Source organism: Palaemon carinicauda, chromosome 41 (assembly GCF_036898095.1).
Source record: "Palaemon carinicauda isolate YSFRI2023 chromosome 41, ASM3689809v2, whole genome shotgun sequence".
Classification (NCBI taxonomy): Eukaryota; Metazoa; Arthropoda; class Malacostraca; order Decapoda; family Palaemonidae; genus Palaemon; species Palaemon carinicauda.
This window is the reverse complement of record NC_090765.1, coordinates 44,228,309-44,253,067: the sequence shown is the minus strand read 5'-3', so window position 1 is coordinate 44,253,067 and position 24,759 is coordinate 44,228,309. Positions and strand designations below refer to the sequence as shown.

Sequence of the window (24,759 nt, the reverse complement as noted above, 5' to 3'; positions counted from 1 at the left end):
GAGCAACTAATATACAGTATGTAAGGTTATGCTGTCAAGGTCTTATGTATATTATATTTTTTTTATTTTAGCCTTTGAGACCATACATAAGAAATATGCTTTTAAAATTTAAACTTATTGCTACAAGTCATGCTTGTTTTTTCTCTATTGCACACTATTTCCATATACAGTATTGTAAATGCTTGAGGATTTTGTATTCGTAAATCAGAAATTTTTTTTTAATTGGACATTATTGTTTGTAGCATAACCAGTTTTCTTGGATTATGGCTAATAGAGCATATATTGTAGTCAATAGTTGCTATCCTAATTTCTTTACTTTATTGAGTGATTGATGGTTTTTTCTCAATATTACCAGTGCTTATGTATACAGTATATTTGAATTTTTGTGGTTAATGTTATAATTTTATGGGGTTAGAGTCCGGCCAGTTTGAAAATTCCTCCATCTAATCTGTATTTATCTCAACCCCTGGGTTGTTGTGGGCTACTACACATAGCATGGCAGCTAAGTATAAAGAGAAAAGGGTCAGTGCCAATACGCATCCTTGTTTTAGTCCACATGTGATCAGAAAGGGAGCTAACAGGTTTCTTTGGTGGATTACTTTAGCTGTCATCCCATTATGTAGGACTCTGATCATGTCAACAAAAGGCTCAGGGATTCCGAAGCGCTTGAAGGCAGACCACATGGCTGTTCTTGGTACGCTGTTGTATGCTTTTTTGAGGTCGTAGAAGATTAGGAATATGGGTTTTTGCTGTTCTTCTGATTTTTCCTGTAGGTGGAAATCACAGAAAATCATGTCTATGATTCCTTTAGATGGACAGAAACCACACTGGGATTCTAGCAAGATTGTTTCAGCTACAATTTGTAATCGATTTAGCAGGATCCTTGCCAAGACCTTCCCTGCAATTGATAGCAAGGATATACCTCTATAATTCCCACACTCTCTTCCATCACCTTTTTTATCGTGAGAAGGAGTGCGTCTTTCAAATCATTGGGGTCTGTTTTTCCTCCCATAGTTTAGGTATTAGGGAGTGAAGACGCATCTTCAGGACTAAACAGCCAGGGGTCAGGAGTTCAATGGGAATGTTGTCCGGTCCCTCTGCCTTCCCTTGGAGCATTTGTTTTAAAGCTGCATCAAATTCTTGAAATAAGGTGGTATACTGTATATTACAGTAATTAAAATCCTTTTCAATTTGTTGATGGGAAACTTTTTGGTAGGTTATGTCCTCCTTGCAGAATAAATTATGTTTGTTCCAACACAAAATACTTACCGAGAACTACTTTTCTTGGAGTCACTTGTGATTCCCTCAATCTCGACCAAGGTTTTTCCCGCCGTTACCCCCCTTACTCCACTCTACATAGGCTTACCCCCGTCGCCAGAGAATGCGCCCTGAGGGCAGGATTAGGGCAGGTCACTGCTTCTCTGGGTCAGCGTCCTCATTAAGTTCCTTGGTCGTGAGCAGTATACAGCTCACTCTCGTCTCTCTCGATCCTTTGGCGCGTTTGTGTTCCACGTGTTTCCAGCATGGGGACTTGTGTTTTTGCGTAGTGCGTTATTCGCAAGTGTTACAGTGCGTTCTCCCTGTGTATATCCCCAGTGTACGTATAGCTCACTAGTGTTGTGCCATTTGTGTGCGAACGATGGAGCATGTGCGCCGTTGCCCTGGGCCTAGAGCTGGAAAGTCGTGTGGGGCTTTCCTCTCAAAGCCAGAGGTAGACCCTCACTCCCTTTGTTCCACGTGTAGGGGGAAAGTTTGCTCCTCTGCGGACATGTGTCCGGAGTGCGTTAGTTTGGATGATATCCAGTGGGTACGCTACGGTACCAAAAAGAAGAAATCTTCTAAGCGTTCCCCCAGGAAGATTAGTGTCGTTTCTTCGTTACCGTCGGCCAGTGATCGGTCCGACGAAGCCTCGGCTTCTCCGTCTCCTTCGCAGAGGAGAGGGCAAGAAGCCTCCAGTGTTGTAGAAAGTCAAGGCGTTCTTCCCAGGGAACCCAGTGCGAGGGAAGAACCAAGGGCGGGCCCCTCTAGAGCTAACGAAGGGTCCGGTAGTGCTTCGGGTGAGTCAGGCCTTGTGGTGGGGGCCACGCGTCCTCTGAAGACCCCGTATGGGGCAGTGTGGTTGTTTCAGAGTCTCCTCTGCCCTCGTGGGCCGGTGCGTCGGGCTCTCCCCCGCCAGGGGACAGCCAAACTAGAGTTCGCCGCCCGAGTAGCGATGCCTAAGGGTGGAAGTTGCCGAAGACGCCAGGGAGGTCACCGCTAAGAATGGACGTGACCCTGGACCCCTGCCCCCCTGGCATGGATAGATTAGACTCTGTGCCGACGATCTCCACGGCGGTTCCCGAGGACTTCCTCCAGCATTCGATCTCGGACGCCCGGCGGCGAGGAAATTCCCCCACGGATCACGCTAGCAGCCGTTACACGAGGAACGTGGCGCCGTCGGACTCGTCAGAGGTAGACTCATCCTCCGAGGAAGAAGTCAGGGGGAAACGACGCAGGAGAAGGGAGTTGTCTGAGAGCGAACATTCCAGCTCTAGGTCAAGGTCGCGGCCTAGCAAGAAGCGCTCCCGCTCCCATTCCCGTAAGTGTAGGAGAAATATCTCTCCCGGGGGCGCCTGGGTCTACGCACCTTCAGGGGAGTCCAAGAGGCTCCATTCACCAGACCCTCATTCCAGTGAACGTGCGTCTAGGCTGCCGCTCTCTACGCACAGCCTAGAACCGCGCGACCTGGCACGCAGGAAAGACCTCTCACAGAAGCATAAGTCCTCGAGGCCTCCGGTTCACCCCGCCCAGCGGGGGGGAAACGCGCTTCTTTGCAGGCAGCCTGACCGAACCAGCCCAGCTGGTGCGGTCATCGAGTAAGAAGGAACGGTTCCCGTTGTCAGGTCAGCCCACCGGGACCGTGACTTCCGCTTCCAGAGCCTTCGGGCAACCAAGGGCCCTCCCTGAGCCGGTGGTACCCACCTAGCAGCGAGATCCACCCTCTTACGGAGCTCCCTACGGTTACAGGTCGGCCCCCCTGGACCCAAGGGCGGGACGACTGGTATGCTGAACCAGCAACCCGGCGCCCCCACTCCAGGCCGAGGCCTCGGCTGACGGAGGAGAAGCTCCCCCGTCGGAGGACTCCGCATACAGAAGAGTGGTGGGCCTCATCAGGAGGCACCATGGGATTACAGAACCCTCGGCGCCTAAGGGGGATTCCTGGAGATCAAGCCTCCTGAGAATTACCCATCACGCCACCCTTCCAAAGTCCTCCCTGGTCCTTCCTCTTGCCCCAGACCTAGTACTAGGGCAAGAGTACATAGACAACTTGGTGGCCAGCAATGCGGAAGCCCCCAAGTCCCAGAGCGCCTCGAAACTGCTCCAGGGCCTCAAAGCACAAGGGAAAGTATACATTCCAGAAGGGCGGCGCTCAGGCCCCTGTAGAGTGGACCCGGCCTTGGACATCCTAGGACAAGGCGGCTCAGATGAAAGGGCCTCATCAGCCCCGGTTTCCTTCTCTCCTATGGAAGCCGCCATGATGGAGGAGATGTCGCGGGACCTGGTTAACGTCTCCTCATGGCTGGACTGGTGGGCCTCCACTTTAGTAAACGTGCAAGCCTCCATCGACCCCGAAGATCCTGAGCAGCAGAGCCTCCTGACGGACCTTCTCACCTCCGGGGGGAAAACTCTGAAGTTTCTATCGTACCAGGCGCTCGCCCTGACGGCCAACTGGGTACTAAGGAAACGAGACACGGTACTAGCTAAGGTGTCGAGGAGGATCCCGGACAGAGAGGCCCGAGCTGTTCGTAGCCTACCCTTGTGGGGTGAGTCTCTATTCCCATTAAAAGAGCTGGAGAACCTAATGGAGAAAGTGTCCAAGAAGAAAGAGGCCAACGTCCCCAGACATGCGTCATCTAAAAGGCCGCCATACAGGCCGCCCCCAACACTTTGAGGAGGGACGCCCCTTCCTCCTCCTGGACAACAACTCCTCAGCCCTCCCGCAGAGGAGCACCAGCTTCTTCCAGCTCCTTCAGGTCGGGTTACTCCGCCTCTAAGAGAGGCAGATCAGGCCGCCCCTCTAGGAGAAGGTAGAGGGAGAGGCCCCCTACTCCCGCCCAAGCCTCGGGTTGGGGGATGCCTCAGACCGCATTGGCAAGCATGGAAAGCGCAAGGAGCGGATCCTTGGACGGTGTCCGTCCTGAAGGAAGGCTACAGGCTCCCCTTCATAGCGGACCCACCCCCTCTTATTCCAGCCAGCCAGACAGAATGGTTGGCCCCCAGGGACCCGATGAAAAGGGCCACCCTTCAAGAGATTTCCTCCATGTTGGAGAAGGGGGCCATGGAAGAGGTCCTTCTCCCAGGCCCAGGCTTCTACAGCTGCCTGTTCCTGGTAGAGAAAGCAACGGGGGGGTGGAGACCCGTGATAGACCTGTCGGCTCTCAACAAGTTCGTCAAGAAGACGAACTTCAAGATGGACACCCCAAAATCCGTCCTGATGTCCTTGAGGGAGAAGGATTACCTGATGACGGTCGACCTCAAGGACGCATACTTCCAGATCCCTGTCCACCCGTCGAGTCGGAAGTTTCTCCGGGTAAAATGGGGCTCCCAGATCCTGCAGTTCAAGACCCTTTGCTTCGGTCTGTCGACGGCCCCTCAAGTGTTCACGAGGGTCTTCGCGACAGTCTCAGTGTGGTCTCACGAACGGGGTATCCGTCTCATCAGATACCTAGACAACTGGTTGCTCCTTTCCAACTCAAAGGCCCTCTTGGAGGAGCAAGGGAGAAACCTCCTCCAGTTCTGCAGGAATCTGGGAATCGTAATCAATCTAGAAAAGTCGAACTTAACACCATCCAACAGAATGGGATACTTGGGGATGACGTTGGACACCGTGCAGGGGAAGGTCTTCCCCTCGGAAGACAGGATACTGAACCTCAATCACATCATTCAGCCGTTCCTGTCAGAACATTCCAGGAGGGCGAAGGACTGGCAGAGACTGATAGGTCACCTGGTCTCATTAGAGAAACTGGTTCCCCAAGGGAAGATGCGGCTCAGACCCGTGCAATGGAACCTCAAGAGCCTCTGGTCCCAGACAGACTCACAGAAGGCGTTAATTCCAATCCTTCCAGACACGAGAACCTCCCTAGAATGGTGGCACTGCCAGTCGAACTCCCTCAAGGGGATGCCCCTCGGGTCCAGTCCCCCCCGAGTACCTCTTGTTCACAGACGCCTCCAACCAAGGGTGGGGGGCCCACCTTCTGGAAGAGACAGCAAGCGGTACCTGGTCGGAGAGCGAAAAACGTCTACACATCAATGTCCTAGAACTAAGAGCAGTCCAGAAGGCATGACTTCACTTTGCAAGTCGGCTAAAGGGAAACACCGTGGCGTTAATGTGCGACAACGCCACGGTAGTGGCCTACATAAAGAAGCAAGGGGGCATGAGATCAAAAGAACTGTGCGACCTCGCCATAAGCATCCTACATTGGGCGGACGAGCAGCAAGTGGTGCTGCTAGCAAGGTTCATCCCCGGGAAGAAAAACGTGCTAGCCGACAGCCTCAGCAGAATGGGTCAAATAGTGGGGACAGAGTGGTCTCTACACCCAGAAGTAGCCAGACTCATCATTCAACGCTGGGGCTCCCCAGTGATGGACCTCTTTGCAACAAAGCTCAACACCCAACTACCGGTCTATTGCTCCCCGGTCCCAGACCAAAAGGCAGCCCTAGAAGACGCCTTCCAGCACAAGTGGGACAACCTGGACGTGTATGCTTTTCCCCCCTTCACGTTGATAAGGCAGGTACTCAACAGAGTAAGGGCCTCCCGAAACCTAAGGATGACTTTGGTAGCGCCCTGGTGGCCGGAGAGAGAGTGGTTCGCGGACCTAAAAGACCTAGCGAGCCAACCGCCTTGGCCTCTCCCCGCCAGGTCAGACCTCCTGCACCAACCGCACTTCTTCAGGCTCCACGACAACCCTCTCGCTCTTCGCCTTCACGCCTGGAGACTATCGAGCGGCTCTTGAAGAAGGAGGGGTACTCCTCCGCCACAGCTAAGAGAATGTCCCTATACCTGAGGAAATCCTCTACCGCGGTATACCAGGCGAAGTGGGCCTCCTTCACGAAGTGGTGCTCGGAGAAACACATTAGACCTCTTAAAGCTTCGGTCCCTGACATAGCTGAGTTTCTGGTGTATCTTAGAGATAAAGTGGGAATGTCAATCCCAGCCATTAAAGGAGTTCGAGCCGCCTTAGGCCAAGTCTTCTTCCTGAAAGGCATCGACCTGGGGACCTTGAGACACATGGCGATGCTGATTAGGAGTTTCGAGCAATCCTGCCCCCCTCAAGCTAGGAGAGTGCCCAGGTGGGACCTAGCCAAGGTCTTGAAGATGCTAAGTCTTCCTCCCTTTGAACCTCTGAAAGATATCGGGGACAAAGACCTCACCCTCAAGACCGTCTTCTTGCTAGCCTTAGCTTCGGCTAAGAGAGTGGGCGAGATCCATGGTCTGTCTTACGACGTTTCGCACTCCAAAGGGTGGAAAGAAGTGTCCTTCAGGTTCGTGCCCTCCTTTGTGGCGAAGACTCAGAACCCAGCAGTCTGGGACCCGAGGTTTGAAGGTTTCTCAATTCCGGCCATTCCCAAGACGGGCATTACGGAAGACTTGAAGTTATGCCCAGTACGGACGCTCAGAAAATACCTGGAAAGGACAGCTCATCTCCGACCAGGTACCAAGAACCTCTTCGTTTCCACAGGTGTTAATAGGAAACAAGTTTCCAAGAACACCATTTCCTTCTGGCTGAGACAAGTCATCGCTAGAACCTATGAAGAGGATAGAATGGCAGTGCCAGGCACTCCCCGCCCCCATGACATCAGGGGTCTGAGCACCTCCTTGGCCTTTGAGAGAAACATGGCGGTGGGGCAGATCCTGCAGGCAGGCACTTGGTCGCACCAGTCGACCTTTACTGCCCACTACCTCAAGGATTATTCAAGAAAATCCTTGGACGGGTTCTCCATTGGGACAGTCATTGCCGCCCTCCAAGCTGTGTAGCGGTAGGCCAGAAGCTGTCCCCAACGGTGAACAAATTCTTCGCGACTACATCAGGAGAAAATCGCCAGAAGAAATTTTAAGAGGTGAGTCTTAGATAATAGCGCAAGGTTCCGCAGTTACCCTCACTCCGCACTCTGATAGGCCCTGCATTCCATAGCCCTCTAGGCACTATGTGCCGAGTCAAGTGTCAGAATAGCACTCCCGCCTCCTAAAGTATAAGTCTCCAAGAAAAGTAGTTCTCGGTAAGTATTTTGTGTTGGAACAAATAAAAAATTTTAAATACTTTTTATTTTTCCTAACATACTTACCGAGAACTACTTTCGGGTAATGGCCCTCCCTTCCGTCCCCGAGTGCCATCCTTCCATTGCCAAGTTGGGCTAAGCGACGAACTTGATGAGGACGCTGACCCAGAGAAGCAGTGACCTGCCCTAATCCTGCCCTCAGGGCGCATTCTCTGGCGGCGGGGGTAAGCCTATGTAGAGCGAAGTAAGGGGGGTAACGGCGGGAAAAACCTTGGTCAAGATTGAGGGAATCACAAGTGACTCCAAGAAAAGTAGTTCTCGGTAAGTATGTTAGGAAAAATAAAAATTATTTAAAATTTTTGATATTATAGACAAAATGTGTATTAGTTGGTGCTTTTGGCCTAAGGTTATCTGCAAAAGATACAAGTATAGTTAGAAATAATTCAACAGGAATAACTTTTTATGATGAGTTTTAAGATTCCTTGAGACAAAGAATAGAATAAATTAATTAGCTTCTTAGCAGTTTTTATCACTTATCTCCATTTTACTGTGGCCATGAGACTTTTAATCTCAAATTATCCTTCCTGGCCTTAGATCAAAGGAAAGTGATAACGTGTAAAGCTGAGCTTTCAATCGGAAGTATGTTGGCTCATGGATAGCAGAATGTTTTGCCTCCAATTTCCTTTTGTTGAGAGGCTTAGCAAATTTTCAGCAAAGATACAAATTTTTGCAACTTGTGACATTAGCATCCTGTAACATAGGCTCAGTTTCCATCGTACGTCAACTCCCCAAGCCTGGTAAGTTGATCCTAGGAATGTGTGCCACTTCGGGAGAAGAGAAAAAGACTGTTTGTGTCCATGGTGTAGACAAACTATGGATAAAACACTTTTACACACCTTTTATATAGGTTCTCACTCCATCACTCAATATAAGGCATCAGCAAATACATTACATAATGTTTTACTCTCATTTAAAAGTACCAAGGAATAAATATATGAATGAATGGTATAATAATGCATGAAAAATTACTGTAGAACAAAATGTTTATTTGCTTTTAACTTGGGTAATAGTGCACTGTGTAGTATTAGTTTGGTTCTCTTATAACTTCTTCGATCTCTGTGTGTAAATTATCTATAGGAGAAGTTATAAAGGTTGCAAGGTTTGTACCAGAGGTTGGGAAAAGACTCAAATCTTTTATGAAAACTAAACTTTGAATTTATGAAGTGATTGTTTAGCCAACTCCTTTTTATTAAATAAGTGTGAATTTTGAATGCAAATTAGATAACAAAAGGAAAACTATTTCATAGTATGTGTAGCATGAAAAGAATTAAAAGGATGGGAAATATAGTAATACACTGAAGTGAGAAAAGAAGTCATCGTAGGGGAATTTTGTGAAAGAATTCAGCTTGGGGTTCATCAATGTTTTTCTCTTTTTAGGGTTTGTAAAGTTCTTCTGATAAAACTACTGTGTATTTTAGCTTATTCAGTTAATTATGTTTAGGTTGATCTTGCTCTTTTGTAATCATTTATAGAGGTATAAGTTGTTATTATGGATGGACATTGTTAACTTGGTTTGGATTTGGAGAGGTAAGATGATGAGAACGGAGTATGCAATGTAAGATGAAATGTCATTGGAAGGAGAAAGGATTAATGAGGTAGAATCATTTAAGTATTTAGGAACTATGCTCTCCAATACAGGGTCTTTAGAATTAAAAGTTCAGTGAAAGATTGAAAAAAGCAAATCAGACAATGGATGGGTTACTTCAATTTGGAAATCAAATCACCTGAAATTACTTATGAAAATCAGACTATATTTCAGTTTAGTGTGATCAGTATTACTGAATGGACATGATTCATGGTATGACAATGAAACAATCTCCAATAGATTTATTAGATTTGAGAACAAAGCCCTCAGAAGGATATTGGAAATTAAATGGCAGGACAGGATTAGAAATGAAACTATAAGAGAGATTACTCGAGTGCCATATGTGGATGAGGGTATATGAAGATGGGTTGGGCATGCTCTTGCACTCCACGAGAGAGATTAGTTCACTAAATGTTCAGCTGGGCTCCACAAGGGTCTAGAAGTGTTGGAAGACTCAGGGCTACATGGCTGAGGACTATGAAGTGCAAAGTTTATTGAATTAAAAGCTCAAGATAGAGACAACTGACGAAATCTAACCGAGGTCTTTTGCGTCAATAGACATAGGAGGAGATGATGATGAAGTTTACACAATGAATGAGTGTTTCTTCATTTGTGTATGGTGGTTCTGATTTAAAAGAAACATTTCATGGATACAACATAATGGAAGTGCTTTTTTTAGTTTCATTTTATCATTCCATATTTATCCTCCATGGGATTTTTAACTTATTTAGTTATGTTTCATTTTATGCAATGTTATGTCCTAGCTTATGACATTGGTACTGTATTAGCATAAATTAGAGCTTTCAGTGCCTATGTACAAGTGTGTTGTGACATATCAATATTTGAATTGCAAATCAACTTTGAAACATCTCTTTTGTAACCCGAGGACCTGCTTTACTGTTTTGGTTCGTGTACATTTAGGTGCTACTACTTCTTCCAGGATAATGGAAAAAAGTGATAAAGTGATATGCGCAAAGTGTTACAGTGTTGCGTTCGAGGGTTCGTCTGTTCGTGCCAGTTGTTCACCTAGTCCGATACCTCTTACAAGCTCCCAAGCCCAGGGGAGAAGTAATGTCGAAGGACTTATGGGTTCCACAGGCCTTGATCGACGAACAGACGTTTCCCTCCGTGGTTTCGGGTGTATCTACACACGTTGCCGACGTGATCACCCCACCCACACAAAGACGAGAGAGCCCATTTATTCCTCGTCTGCGGAAGAGGTTTCTCGCAGAAACCATGGACCAAATCTTGCAGCTTTTAAGTGCAAGTCGGTCCCTTCCGCGCAAGTCCAACGGCCTAGGTGTAGCCACTGGGTCAGTTCGGACTCGCTGCAGTACGACAACTGCACACCTCCCAAGAGAGGCAAGGTGGTACCGCAACAGGCAGTAACTCCGTCTGTTGCCGCACCAGCTGTTTTAGACCCTCAGTCACAACGGACAGTAGCTCCGTTTGTTGTTGTCTTTCATAGACCCTAGTGGTCCATGCTGCAGACTATACAGTCTCAGCTTGCTCCTTCATGCAGGAGTATCGTGCTGGAAGGTTGACAATGCACCTGTTAACCTACAACCCGCCGAGGTTGTGCGCTCAGCAGATAATGCGGCTGCCTGCTCCCACCCTCCACCTGTGAGAGCTCCACCACCGATGCGCAGTCCACCCTGCCAGACGCATGTTCTTGCTGCACCATCTGCTAACATGCGTGAGCTACCGCATCAGCAGTGGGAAGGTTCTGTAGAGCTGCCGGGTTCCAGCACTATGCGGCATTCTCCGCAGCCCATGCAGCATGCTCTGCATACCTTACAGCATGCTCCGCATACCATGCAGCATGAGCCGCATACCATACCGCATGCTCCTCAACCCACCGCAGCCCCTCCCACGCACCAGCACTCTGCTTTTGTTGTTGCCAGCTCCCACACTCCGACTGCGGAGAAGGTTGACGATGCACCCGTGGGCCTACACCTCCCACGGTTGTGCGCCCGGCATGGCTTCCTGCTCTCACACTCTTGTTGTGAGAGCTCCTCCACCCATGCACAGTCAACCCTGCCAGATGTATGATGACTCCCACACACAGAGCACTCCGTTGCCGTGCGTGAGCTACCACAAGCTGCCGTGTTTTGACACGGTGTGTCAGCCTCCGCAACACACTGTGGTTACCGCCACTCGCCAGCAGCAAACTAGTCAGTCAGGAGTTGAGGCTTCCCCACACAACTTTGGTTGTTGCCAACTCACAGACTGTCATACAGTATGTCCTCACGCTCCTGGTGTGGTTGACAGTTCAGTTTTTGACAGTTCACAGACTGTCAAGCAGTTTCATAACGTTGCCTTCTGGTCTGCTGCTTTTGCACCAGTGAAACCCTCACTGAGAGAAGGTTCCTGTAGATGAGAAAGTGCTGTTCTCCCTCCTTCTGATATTCCCTTGAGGACTCTGTCATTTGGAGAGGAGCCTTAAGCTGCTTAGCCTCCTATGGACTTTTATTTAAGCATAACATCTTCCAGGGAGGGTAAATGGTTCCGCTTCAGTCGCTAACCCCGTCTGTTGCCACACCTGCTCCCATAGACCTTGGGCTTTGTTGCAAGACATGCAGTCCAAGCTTAGTCCTTGATAGAGGATTTTTTACGGAGAAGACCCTTCTTGCCAACGACCTTCCTACCGGTTGGTTGTACGCCCTGTTGACGCTGAGGTATCCTACTCACGTCCGCCAGTTGAGATGGTTCCTCCACCGGTGCGACCCAGTGTGGGTTGCCAGTCGCACGTTGATGTTATGCTACTCTCGGAGGTGGTTGTGGACGTTCAGTGTGTCACTGGGAAGACGTTCAACAACCAGCAGAGGTGACTTGTTGTGACGCAGTGCGGCAACCTCAGCAACCCGATAAGGGGTTGTCTGTACTACCCAGACAGTCTAGACTGTTTCGGGTTGTCGCTGTACTTCCTCGCTTCCCCATGGTTGACAGTTCACAGACTGTGCAGCAGTACCATGATCTTGTGTCCGGCTCCGTCACGCATCCACCAGTGCGACCGGATTCAGCGAGTCAGACGTTGCCCACTCCGTTGCCGTTTCCTCATCAGTTTCAGATGAGGAACCCTCTGATGAGGACAAGGCTGTGGATGAGTCTGGTTAGGACACTGTCATCCGTGGTGCATTTGGTGTCACTTGGAAGACTACACCTCCGTCCTCTTCGGTTTCATCTAGCTCTTCACTGGAAAAGGACAAGACGCTTGAAGCGGTCTCGATCCCGGTTTCCGGAAGATAAGTCTGGTCTAACCTGAGGAAAGGACTTTATCAACCTTTTATAGGGTCTTCCCCTGACTGTTCAGACTCCCAACCACGTTCTCTTCTCAGACGCATCGGACGTAGGCTGGGGTGCGACCTTAGGCGGTAGGGAATGCTCGGGATTATGGAACTCGCGTCAAAGGACAATGCATTTTAACTGCAAGAAGCTTCTGGCAGTAAGTCTGACCTGGAAAAGCTTCAGGTCTCTCCTTCAAGACAAAGTAATGGAGGTCAACACGGACAACTCCCTGCTTTGATGTTCATCTCCTAGCAAGGAGGGACCTACTCTCTGACATGGTGCGAGTTCACTAGTGACCTCCTCTCCTGTTCAACAGGTCTTGACTTTTCACTAGTAACAAATTTCTTCCAAGGCAACTTGAATGTCTTAGCAGTTTGTCTCAGTAGGAAGGGACAATAATTCCAACATATTGGACCCTCCACAGAGATGTATGCAAGAGACTTTGGGTCACCTGGGGCCATCCAACCATAGATCTCTTCGCAACCTCGATGTCCAAGAGGCTCTCAACAGACCCAGCAGTGGTTCTTTTAGATGCCTTTCTACTAGATTAGTCTCATCTAGATCTATATGCATTCCCTCCGTTCTAGTTTGTCAACAAGGTACTGCAGAAGTTCGCCTCTCACGTTGGAACAAAGTTGACACTAGTTGCTTCCTTTTGGCCCGCGAGAGAATAACTTACCGAGGTACTTCGATGGCTAGTAGACGTTCCCAGAACTCTTCCCCTAAGGGTGGACCTGCTACGTCTGCCACGCGTAAGAAGGTACTCCAAGGCCTCCACGCTCTTCGTCTCACTGCCTTCAGAGTATCGAAAGACTCTCGAGAACTAGAGGTTTTTCGAAGGAGGCAACCAGAGCGATTGTTAGAGCAAGGAGAACATCCACCCTTAGAGTCTACCAATCGAAGTGGGGAATCTTCCTAAACTGGTGCAAGTCAGTATCCGTATCCTCGACCAGTACCTCTGTAACTCAAATAGCTGACTTCCTCTTATATCTGAGAAAAGAGCGATCTCTTTCAGCTCCCACTTTCAAGGGTTACAGAAGCATGTTGGCATCAGTCTTCCGTCACAGAGGCTTAGATCTTTTTAACAATAAAGATCTACAGGACCTCCTTAAGTCTTTTGAGACCACGAAGGAGCGTCGTTTGGTTACACCTGGTTGGAATTTAGACGTGGTTCTAAGATTCCTTATGTTAGACAGGTTCGAACCACTTCAATCAGCCTCCCTGAAAGATCTCACCTTTAAGACTCTTTTCCTGATATGCTTTACCAGCTAAAAGAGTCAGTGAGATTCATGCCTTCAGCAAGAACATCGGATTTTCATCCGAAACGGCTACATGTTCTACATCTTGGTTTTCTAGCCAAACACGAGCTGCCTTCTCGGCCTTGACCAATATCGTTCTTTATTCCAAACTTATCGATATGGTTGGAAATGAACTAGAAAGAGTATTATGTCCTGTAGAGCTCTTAAGTTCTATTTTAAAAACCTTTATGAGGCCCGTCTGAAGCTTTATGGTGTTCAGTTAAGAATTCATCTTTGCCTATGTCAGAGAATTCTTTATCCTATTATTTTCAGACTGTTAATACGAGAAGCTCATTCCCTTCTGAATGAGGAAGACCAAGCTTGGCTGAAGGTAAGGACACACGAAGTTAGAGCTATCACAACTTCCGTGACCTTTTAATAAAATAGATCTCTGCAAAATATTTTCGATGCAACCTTTTGGAAAAGCTAATCAGTGTTCGCGTCTTTTATCTTAAGAATGTCCAGTCTCTTTACGAGAACTGCTACACTCTGGGACCATTCGTAGCAACGAGTGCAGTAGTGGTGGGGGCTCCACCACTACAATTCCCTAATTCCAGAACCTTTTTAATCTTTCTCTTGAAATATTTCTGGGTTGTCCGGAAGGCTAAGAAGCCTTCCGCATCCTGGTTGATTTGGCGGGTGGTCAAATTCTTTCTTGAGAAGCGCCTAGATTAGAGGTTTTGATGAGGTCCTTTAGTATGGGTTGCAGCCCTTAATACTTCAGCACCTAGGAGTCGCTCAGCATCCTAAGAGGATCGCTAGGCTCAGTAAGGAAGACGTACTTAAAAAGGCAGAGTAATGGTTCAAGTCGACTTCCTTACCAGGTACTTATTTATTTTATGTTTGTTATTTTGAATAACGGCTAAAATAAGATACGGGATACTTAGCTTCTTTGTTAACATGTATGCTGGTCTCCACCCACCACCCTGGGTGTGAATCAGCTACATGATCATCGGGTAAGATTAATATTGAAAAATGTTATTTTCATTAGTAAAATAAATTTTTGAATATACTTACCCGATGATCATGAATTTAAGGACCCGCCCTTCCTCCCCATAGAGAACCAGTGGACCGAGGAGAAAATTGAGTTCTTGTTGACAAGAAGTACTTGAGTACCTACTCACAGATGGCGCTGTTGTGTACACACCCACCTGTATAGCGATCGCTGGCGTATCCCGACCGTAGATTTCTGTCGGGCAACAGAGTTGACAGCTACATGATCATCGGGTAAGTATATTCAAAAATTTATTTTACTAATGAAAATAACATTTTAAAAAGGAGATCAAAGTGATGGTAAAAAAAAAGAGGGTGTATTTACTCATATTATGCAAGCTCCTCTTACGGTTAGGAATAAAGGAGATTTCGTTAATTTGATGAAAATGGGTAATTTTAGTCTATATTTGTTAACCTTCCTTCTTTGAATGACTGACACATAAATCTCAGATAATCATTTGAATGATAAATTTTAGTAAAAAAAAAATGGATTTGTACCAAAATGTAAGGAGTGTAAAGGGTGTTACTTTACTGGAGCTTTGTAGTGAGTTGAAAAATTAATAGAATTCATAATAAAATGCCAGTACATTGGGAAGGAATGCTTTACTAATCTTGCTAGTAGATACAAGAACTTAAGTCTTTGGTTATTAAGAAAGCAATAAATAATGTATTGAATTTTCATAGCATTTCATATATATTTATGCTTGTCTTAGGGAAAAAATATTATAGGGAAAAAATATTATGAAACCTCTATTATGACATGCTTATGAAGTAAATATGACTTTAGATTGTTTTGCTTTTCAGTGGTCCACTCCAGCGACTATCCACTCAAGGCCTCTCTGTATCTGGTGTCCAAGGAGTGGGTAATAATACTGCCCAGGCTGGAATTGATGGTGGAGGTGAAGGCGGTGTCAGTGAAAACCTTACCCTCTTCGAAGAAATGTGCGCGAGTAGGAGTCACGAACTTCATGAATTAGCCGACATTTGGAATATCAAGGAAAAAGAAATCACTTTCAGTCAAGATTCTGTTAAAGAGGAAAGGTTAGTTTTAATTATAACTTTAGATCTACTTGTGTCACAATGCAGAATACCAAGTTTGATGTGCAGATAGTTCTATTTCTAAAGCTTCTATTCTCTTCTATTACGTACTACTATTAAAATAGTAAGCACATAATATACCTTGAAAAAGTATTTCATTTTTTAAGTTCCCAATTTGAGGAATAGACTCTAGATGGCAGTTTAGTGGTTAACAGTATTTTGGTCTGAAAATGTAATAAGAGTATTTTGAGAATAGATTTAAAAGTTACAAAGTAACTGTAGGAAGATGAATGATGGATGATCCTTTCTTTTTTATTTTGGGTAAAAATAATGGTGCTGTACAGTATTATTTACTAATTTAATGCTAAATTTCACGTTTTGACTACACTTTTCAACATTGCTCTATATTTGTCAATATTTAAATTTTACATCTTGGTTTGTGTTCTTTGGCAATTTTCAATACTACATTATTATTTGCAATTTTAAATGTTTAATATCATAATTTGACTGGCATTTTTTAACATTTTGCTCTATTTGTCATATAACTTATAACTAAATTTCTCGTTTTGATGAATATCGCAACCTCGCATGTCACTTGACATACCAGTAATGATCACAGTCCTAAAGTTGATCAGTGGAAGATTGCATAGGCTCTAAGTCGACGAGTATCTGTAATATGTTTTGGCCTGTAAATGCATACTTGGCAGGTTGTGAATAATGAGCAAATATCACAGAACCATCCGATAGTTCTTTTAACAACTTGCCCAGTCCTATTTTTCATTATTCTTTTATGTCACTTCATTTTTCCTTTCAGTTCAAAAGACAAAGAGGGTGGTTCAAGTTCTGAAGAGGAAGAAGAAGATACACCAGCATTCAGACCACCGGAGACAAAAATGGACGTCGATGGTATGTATTGTTGCTTTTGTTTATTTACATTGTCTTTGTTGAAAGAATATTTTTTTGAACTCTAATGGAAAATATGATAACATTTCAGTCTCTCAATTTTTCTTTCTTGTACCAGTCATTTACAGAATTTATTTTGGTTTTACCTTTCTGTAGCACAGAAACTGATTTTTCCTAAGTAAGATTGATGTTATACAAACCCATTATGGATAATTTGCCCTTTTTATTGAGACAACAATGAACCCCAGGTACATGGATAACCAATTCAACTAATGGTGCTGTGTTTCTGTCAGATTATTGTGAGCTTTCAACGTAACCTACAACAATATATGAAGCAATAAGTAAATTGTGTTCCTAATTCCTAATTCTCAGATAAAGGCACACAACTATTTGTGGGTACTAGAGAAAGTCGTCCTGGTTCTCAGTAAGGACTGAAAGAAATGGAATTGTGTAAAAAGCTTTATAATTCAATCTTGCCTAACCACCATTAAATGAGTTTATCACTCAAGACCCAGGCCATTTTTTCCCTTGTCATAATTTACTTATATTAGCAAAAAACTTTCTGCTAAGAATTTCCACCAATTTTTTTAGTCTACTGTATACCAGATAAATTTCCTTCCCATCGATATACATAGTTTTACATGAATTATAAAAAAGTGTATATTTGTATAATTAAAAAAAAAGAAAATTAATAGCAATTATTAATTGTCCATCACTGATCTCAAAGATGTAATTAAGGTTTAACGTTAGGAACCTCATCCTGAAAATATTAAACATATTTAGATTACTGAAGAGTATGGTGACCCTCAAAAATTAAGAACTTAAAGCCGGCCTGTAAGCTTTTATTGTTGAAACTTGAATCATCCTTAATGACTAATGGAATTAGAGGAAATCTTCCGAATATGAAATTTTTTCGGTGATCGGATACATTCTACTTTAGAGACACCAGCTACTAAAATGTTTTAATTCTACCTTGTAGATATTGACCCTTTAGAGGTAACCTTTTCCTTTGAGACTTGAATAGATTGCAGGTGCCAATTATTGTATGCCAATTCGTGTATCAGTGGAAGCAAGGCTGATGAAAGCTAATTGCACTTCAGAAACTTCTTGGGAATGTCTGTTAAAAGGGGACCTTATGATATTGTCAAAAGTGATGAAGTCAATAAGGTACTCATTAAGGTTAATGAAGCACTATTTAAAAGTCTCTGATTCTCGTATTGTGAACAGCTTCATGCTACTTGAAGATTTAAAAGGGGCCTATACAATTCCTGGATAGATCCAATTAGAAATAAAGAACTTTGAACGTTATCTAAATCTTTTAAACTATTGTTTGAAAGTTCTTGATCAGGACCTGCTTAGCTGAGTAGCTGTTGTTTGATCTTGAACTAGGTGGCTGGCAGTAGTGTCAGTGGAATCATGTGCCCAATGAGAAATTACCTTACCCTAGCGGAGTGTTGTGGGATTTTAATGAAATTTTTGTGTTGATGCTCATGGCCAGGTAGGTGACCCATACTAAAGTAACAGAATTTTGATAATAAGATTTCTAATGTCCATACTCTCTTGTTGCTCATATTGCTTCTTGGTTTAATCAAACTTGTTTTAAACAACTTTTAACTGTAACATTTTGTAATTTTCCTATTTTTCCCTCCAATAAGCACATGCCTTTAATGGTGGTAAGGGTAAACAGACACGACAGTACTAACACTACTAACCTGGTCAAGATTACTTTTATAAACTACAGTAGGGTCCCGAATTATGCGAGAATTTGGTCGATGAAAGGCCTCGTGTAATTGGAAATTCGTGTATTTCGAAACACATCATGGCGGCAAACAGCAACCTACCCGTCAATTTTTTTTTCACTCCATTTCTAGCTTTCTAGCTATATATATATACTGTATATACACTGTGTGTGTATGTATGTATGTATGTATGTATATATTATATATATAAAACATGTATATATATATATATATATATATATATATATATATATATATATATATATATATATATATATATATATATATATATATATATATATTGTTAATGCACTATTTTTCTATTGCTTAACGTGAATGATGGAGAAACACAATTTTGACACGCACATATAGTTCTTTATTAGATCCATGACGTTAACATCGATGTGGTTATATTGTTAGGAGTTTATACATGTAGACTTGACGTATGTAGCATAACTTGAAGTGATGTGAAGTGACGTGATGTGGTTCAAATACTATGGATAAATGAAAAAGAAATCAACGTATAAATAATATGCTAATGTACACAAAACTATTAAGTTAAATAACTAAGACTGATAGAAACAATATGCAAAGCTTCATTAAGTAAATTATGCATGTATAACTGCTAATTACAAAAAGGTCATACACAAAATCAATATAATTAAGGCTCATCTAAAGGCATACGTTATGTAACATGTAGGTTTACAAATGGGAAAAGATGAATCCGTTATTCCAAAACAGTATATAATAGGCGTTTACTTACAATTGTGTTCCTATAACAAACGGTCCAAATATTCCTCAGTAAATACCAACTTTCGTTATATTCGTTCTGTATGAAATCACTTTTTAAACTGATAAGTTTTCTCATTTGTTTACAGGAAGACACAACAGATTACCATAAAGTTCACGTGACGGAGAACTATGCGTAAATTAGCTAAAACAACCCAACACCAAGTAAACAATTCATATGGCCGAGCATAGACTCGAACCAGCAAACTACCACACAGCAAACCTTAACATTAACCATCGCGATAACTAGACAACAAACATTATTTACATTTAATCGTTGGGCATCAACATACTCGACCTCTAAATCATATGATTTACAAAAAAATATAAGATGCACAACTAATATTTCATTTCATACTACAATACGTGAATAGAACATGAATAAAACAAGCTTAAGGAACGAACATTAAAACGATAAACACAACAAAATAAAAATGAGTTTGACAAACAGATATGAACTAGAAAATATATCAATGTCATATAGTGTCTCTGGATAATATCTATAACACTTGATCTTCTTTTGGAAGCAAGAGTACGAGCTTGCTCACTGGTCTGTGCAATTCAGAAGATTGGGTTCGAAGTTTGACGCTTCTCACAACGCCTCTGGAGTCTGGCAATACCTCTGTTACACGTGCTAGTGGCCAATGAAGTCTTGGCGTGTTCTCGTCTTTCAGGAGCACGATGTCACCTTCCCGTGTATTTCGTTGTTGTTTGTTCCATTTGGGGCGTTGCTGCAGGCTGACTATGTACTCCCTTTTCCATCTGGTCCAGAACAAGTCCGACAAATATTGTACTCTACGCCACCTTTTTTTGGAGTACACATATTCTGGTTGCGAAGGTCCTGGTATTAATCTCTTGGGTGACTTCATATGGAGGATTTGACTCGGACTTAGTGGTTCCATGTCGTCAGGATCATCAGAACAGGTCGTAATCGGTCTTGAGTTCACAATATATTCTACCTCGCAGAGTAGCGTGCGGAATGATTCGTCATCGAGGCGAGTCCCATGGTCGAAGAATAGCGCAGATAGAACTTTCCGAATGGTACAGATCTGGCGCTCCCATACGCCGCCCATGTGCGATGCCATAGGTGGGTTGAGTTTCCAGTCGATATTCATGTACAGTAGTTTGTTTTGGATTTTGTTTTGGTTCAGATCTGACCAAGCCTTGTTCAGCTTATTCCGGGTTCCGATGAAGTTGGTCCCGTTGTCGCATCGGATTTCTTGTACCGTACCTCTACGGGCTATGAAGCGTTGCAGGCAGTGAATAAAGGAATCCGTTTCGAGACTGTTAGCAGCTTCCAGATGAATGGAGCGACTGACAAGACAGGTGAATATGACGCCGTAACGTTTGAGCTCCTTGCGGCCCTCTTTTATAATGAATGGCCCGAAAAAGTCTACGCCTGTGAATGTAAATGGTGGAGCTGGCTCGAGACGATCTTGAGGTAAGTCGGACATTTTTTGCTCTTGGCATGGCTTTCTCATTTTTCTGCACGTTATGCATTTGTGGAGTTGACGTCGGACAGCAGAATTAATTGAAACAATCCAAAAGCATTCTCTAATTGCTGCAATGGTGTGATTTCTAGCCGCATGGCCAAGTTTCTCATGAGCATCTCGTACGATTAGAGTGGTGACGTGCGAATGTTGTGGCAGTAGCATAGGATGTTTCACATCAGAGTCCATTGCGGCTTTCGAGAGGCGTCCTCCCACTCGCAGAGCTCCGTCCATGAGCACTGGGTCGAGACGGAATATCGTACTTGTTTTTGGTAGCGAGTGTTCTCTCTTGTCTTCTTTCGTGGTTGTTTTCTTGAGTTTCTCGACCTCGTTTGCAAAGGTGATCTTTTTATTTGGCACCATTAAGTTCTGATTCCTGAAAGGAAGAGGGATCTCAAAGTGACCGTCTTTAAACACGACATTGCTTTCGGCCTTCTTCATGAATGTAGTGTCCTCTGGAGACAATCCTTTCTCTCCAGGATACCTTGCTACCCGGCTATCAATAAAGTCACTTTCCAGAATATTCAGTATTTTGTTTGGGGAGAGAATTTCAGTAGCCTGCTCAATGTCCTCGGTCACAATGCGATTACTGTTTACTCGATGTGTAGACGTTATGCTGTTGTCTTCTACTGGGGAGCTGACTGTCCATCCGTGACGATACTGCAGAGCGAATGAGCCTTTGCCGTCTGTTGATATGATTTTCAGAGGCTCCATTGCTAGTGGGCAATTACTGCCAATCAGTAGACCAATGTCTATTTCTGGCATTATTTCAGGAATCAATTTTGCCACGTCGTGAAGATATGGCCAGCGTCGTAACAGTTCTAGACGGGGTATTTGATCATGGCTCACTGGAATTTCTTGTCTGGAATACGTTTTTGGAAGCAGTATACCATTCTGGCCGTTTATATCACTGACGACGAGATCCTGGACAAGGTAGCTTTTGACTATGCTTTCCCCATGCATAGTTTTCAGACGCAGATTTGTTTGAACACTGGAAGCTTGCAAGTCATCTTTCAGTACTTCTGATAGGAAGCACCCTGTGCTTCCTGGGTCATAGAGGGCGTAGGTGAGAACTTCTCGATTGGTTCCCCTCTGCTTTATACGAACAGGTATTATTGCTTGAAGAACCATGGAGGAGTCATGAGAAATAACGTTGCTGGTAGCGGTATCTGGAGGGTTTTGGCTGGATTCCTCTGTACGGTTTTGAGAATATGAAGATCTGTCAGAGTAGTCCGACCTCCAAGGTAGTTTGAAGCCATCTATATGCATGGCCGTAGGATGACCTTTGCCACATTTGTGACATTTTCGCTTGTTCATGCACCCCTTCGATGTATGATTCAGACCATAGCAACTGAAGCATCTACGCTGCTCTATAATAAACTTTCTTTTCTCTTCGAGAGATTTCTGCCTGAAATCTGCACAGTTATCCAGATCGTGATTTTTGCTGCAGTAAAAACAGGAGGGCGACCTAAAACCACGAGTTCTATTTTGGCTCTCAGGATTAACTTGCATAGCAAATGCAGATTCTGTTGGTTTCCCTTTTGATGGTTTACTAGAATTCAGTTCTCTATGCATTGCTTCTTTCCCGAACACTGGGTCATTGACACACTCTGCTGCGTTAATAACAAACTGGACAATGTCACCAAAGCACGAAGACCTGTTCTCGAGGAGTCTGCGGTTTGTGGCTTTTTCGCGCCATTTATTCTGGAGATAACTTGGCAATTTCTGGACTACCACCTGCAGGTTCGGTGCATGATCAAGAACAGCCAGGTGAGTAAGTGTTTGCATGGCGCTGAAGCATTTTAGCAAGTAATGCGAATATCTTTTCCGACATTTCCCTTCGTCTGGTTTTATCGGCTTCCACTCGTTTAGTTGTTTCAAGTATGCCAGGGATACTTTATAAGGATCACCATACTCTTGTTGTAGCAACTGTCTTGCCCGACTATATCCTTGGTCTGCCTGCATGTATATACAGCTGCTGATGAGGTCCTTAGGTTCACCGTCTGTATGCTGTAGAAGGTAGTAAAGTCTGTCGCTGCTGCTGGCTGTTCTAGAGGAGATCCTGGTGTCAAACGCCAGTATGAAGTCACTGTATTCCAGAAGATCACCGGTAAACTTAGGAACTTGCGGTGCAGGCAAAGCTAGAGCTGTGGCAATACCACTAATCTGCTGCTGTATGGTGTTAACTGGAGGTGAATTAGGCAGTGGATAGGGTGCACCAAAGTTACTGTTCACAGGTATATTTACAGGCGGATACGTATACTGTTCTAGATTTGGAAACGTTGATGACTTGGCATTCGAAGCGTTGACTGGAGTTGCAAGAGTGTTAGTAACAGTCTCTGAAGAATTTCTGGGAACAAATTCTTGTGCAGTGCTGGGATTCAGACTGGGTAAGCTGGCACTATTTTCCTGGGTGACAGGGAGTATAACCTGGTTAGCCATATTGCCACCCCTAGCCGTGTTAGCACCTTCACTCGCACAAATTCCAGGGGCAGCTACACTAGGTCCAGCAAACATAACATTCACGTCTTGATGGTTGGCTCGTTGCACAATAATGCTGGTATGTGTCTCATTGTCTTTGTTACCAACATTGTCGTCGCCAATGTCATTTTCGGTTTCTGCAAAAACACGTGCTTTTGCTCGAGTCTTGGCTATTTCGATATCCAATAGAATCTCTTCTGTCTTTGCCTCCTGTTCCTTTTTCTTTGTCACGAGTTCTTTTTCGGCAAGCAACTCGGCGAGACGTGCTTTGGCTCGCACCTTTTCGGACGTAGCCGATTTGCCAGAAGGAAGGGAAGAAGGCCGTTTGGGAGAACGTTTTGAACCAGATCGGCTTAAAAGACTCACCAGGTCTTCTTCAAGTCGTTTTTCGTTTATAGCTATCCATTCACCAGTATGGTTTCGGAATTGCAGAATGCTAATTTCCTTGGTATCATATCTGGACAATTCCTGGTCCTCCTCCAATTCGTCTGAGATGTTATCCATGACACAATTGAAGTTTTCTTTGTACTTATCGAAAGCTTCGTTATATTCTTCAAGACACATTTTCACCAAGTGCAGGTTGTCCGGATTTGACATGAGGCCTATGAGTTCGTTGCGTTTTTTCGTTACGTTGCCAAGTGATGATCTCAATTTATTTTTTAATGTTCGGATATCAACTGTCGTACCCGAGTTTTCGTCGGGAGCACTATTCTGAACAGTCTCATCAGACGACGCCATCTTGTCTGTAGTTGTTTATAACAGGCAGTAATTCCACTTCTTAAGACTCACTACGTGTTATTATAGAATTAACGCGTGAGTCGTTGATGGTAGTTTAACAATTTAACAATTTAATTGAACGATGTTAATGCACTATTTTTCTATTGCTTAACGTGAATGATGGAGAAACACAATTTTGACACGCACATATAGTTCTTTATTAGATCCATGACGTTAACATCGATGTGGTTATATTGTTAGGAGTTTATACATGTAGACTTGACGTATGTAGCATAACTTGAAGTGATGTGAAGTGACGTGATGTGGTTCAAATACTATGGATAAATGAAAAAGAAATCAACGTATAAATAATATGCTAATGTACACAAAACTATTAAGTTAAATAACTAAGACTGATAGAAACAATATGCAAAGCTTCATTAAGTAAATTATGCATGTATAACTGCTAATTACAAAAAGGTCATACACAAAATCAATATAATTAAGGCTCATCTAAAGGCATACGTTATGTAACATGTAGGTTTACAAATGGGAAAAGATGAATCCGTTATTCCAAAACAGTATATAATAGGCGTTTACTTACAATTGTGTTCCTATAACAAACGGTCCAAATATTCCTCAGTAAATACCAACTTTCGTTATATTCGTTCTGTATGAAATCACTTTTTAAACTGATAAGTTTTCTCATTTGTTTACAGGAAGACACAACAGATTACCATAAAGTTCACGTGACGGAGAACTATGCGTAAATTAGCTAAAACAACCCAACACCAAGTAAACAATTCATATGGCCGAGCATAGACTCGAACCAGCAAACTACCACACAGCAAACCTTAACATTAACCATCGCGATAACTAGACAACAAACATTATTTACATTTAATCGTTGGGCATCAACATATATATATATATATATATATATATATATATATATATATATATATATATATATATATATATATATATATATATATATATATATATATATATATATATATATATATATATATATATACTGTAGCTTTTATCTTAACAATACTGTAAGAAATCCTTCTTATAGATTTTTTTATAAAATACTGTACAAAATTTCTTTTATGGAT

General features: G+C 43.7%; 1 protein-coding gene across 13 annotated transcripts in view; it reads left to right on the top strand.

Moving 5' to 3' along the window:
• Nucleotides 1-24,759, top strand: part of fmt (phosphatase 6 regulatory subunit 1-like protein fmt) — a 228,552-nt gene that overhangs the window by 139,927 nt on the left and 63,866 nt on the right. For all 13 annotated transcript variants that reach the window (XM_068364570.1, XM_068364580.1, XM_068364575.1 and 10 more), the window contains 2 exons: nt 15,286-15,522; nt 16,334-16,425. In XM_068364570.1, the coding sequence (XP_068220671.1) occupies nt 15,286-15,522; nt 16,334-16,425 (329 nt within the window). The remainder of the gene's footprint in view (nt 1-15,285; nt 15,523-16,333; nt 16,426-24,759) is intronic.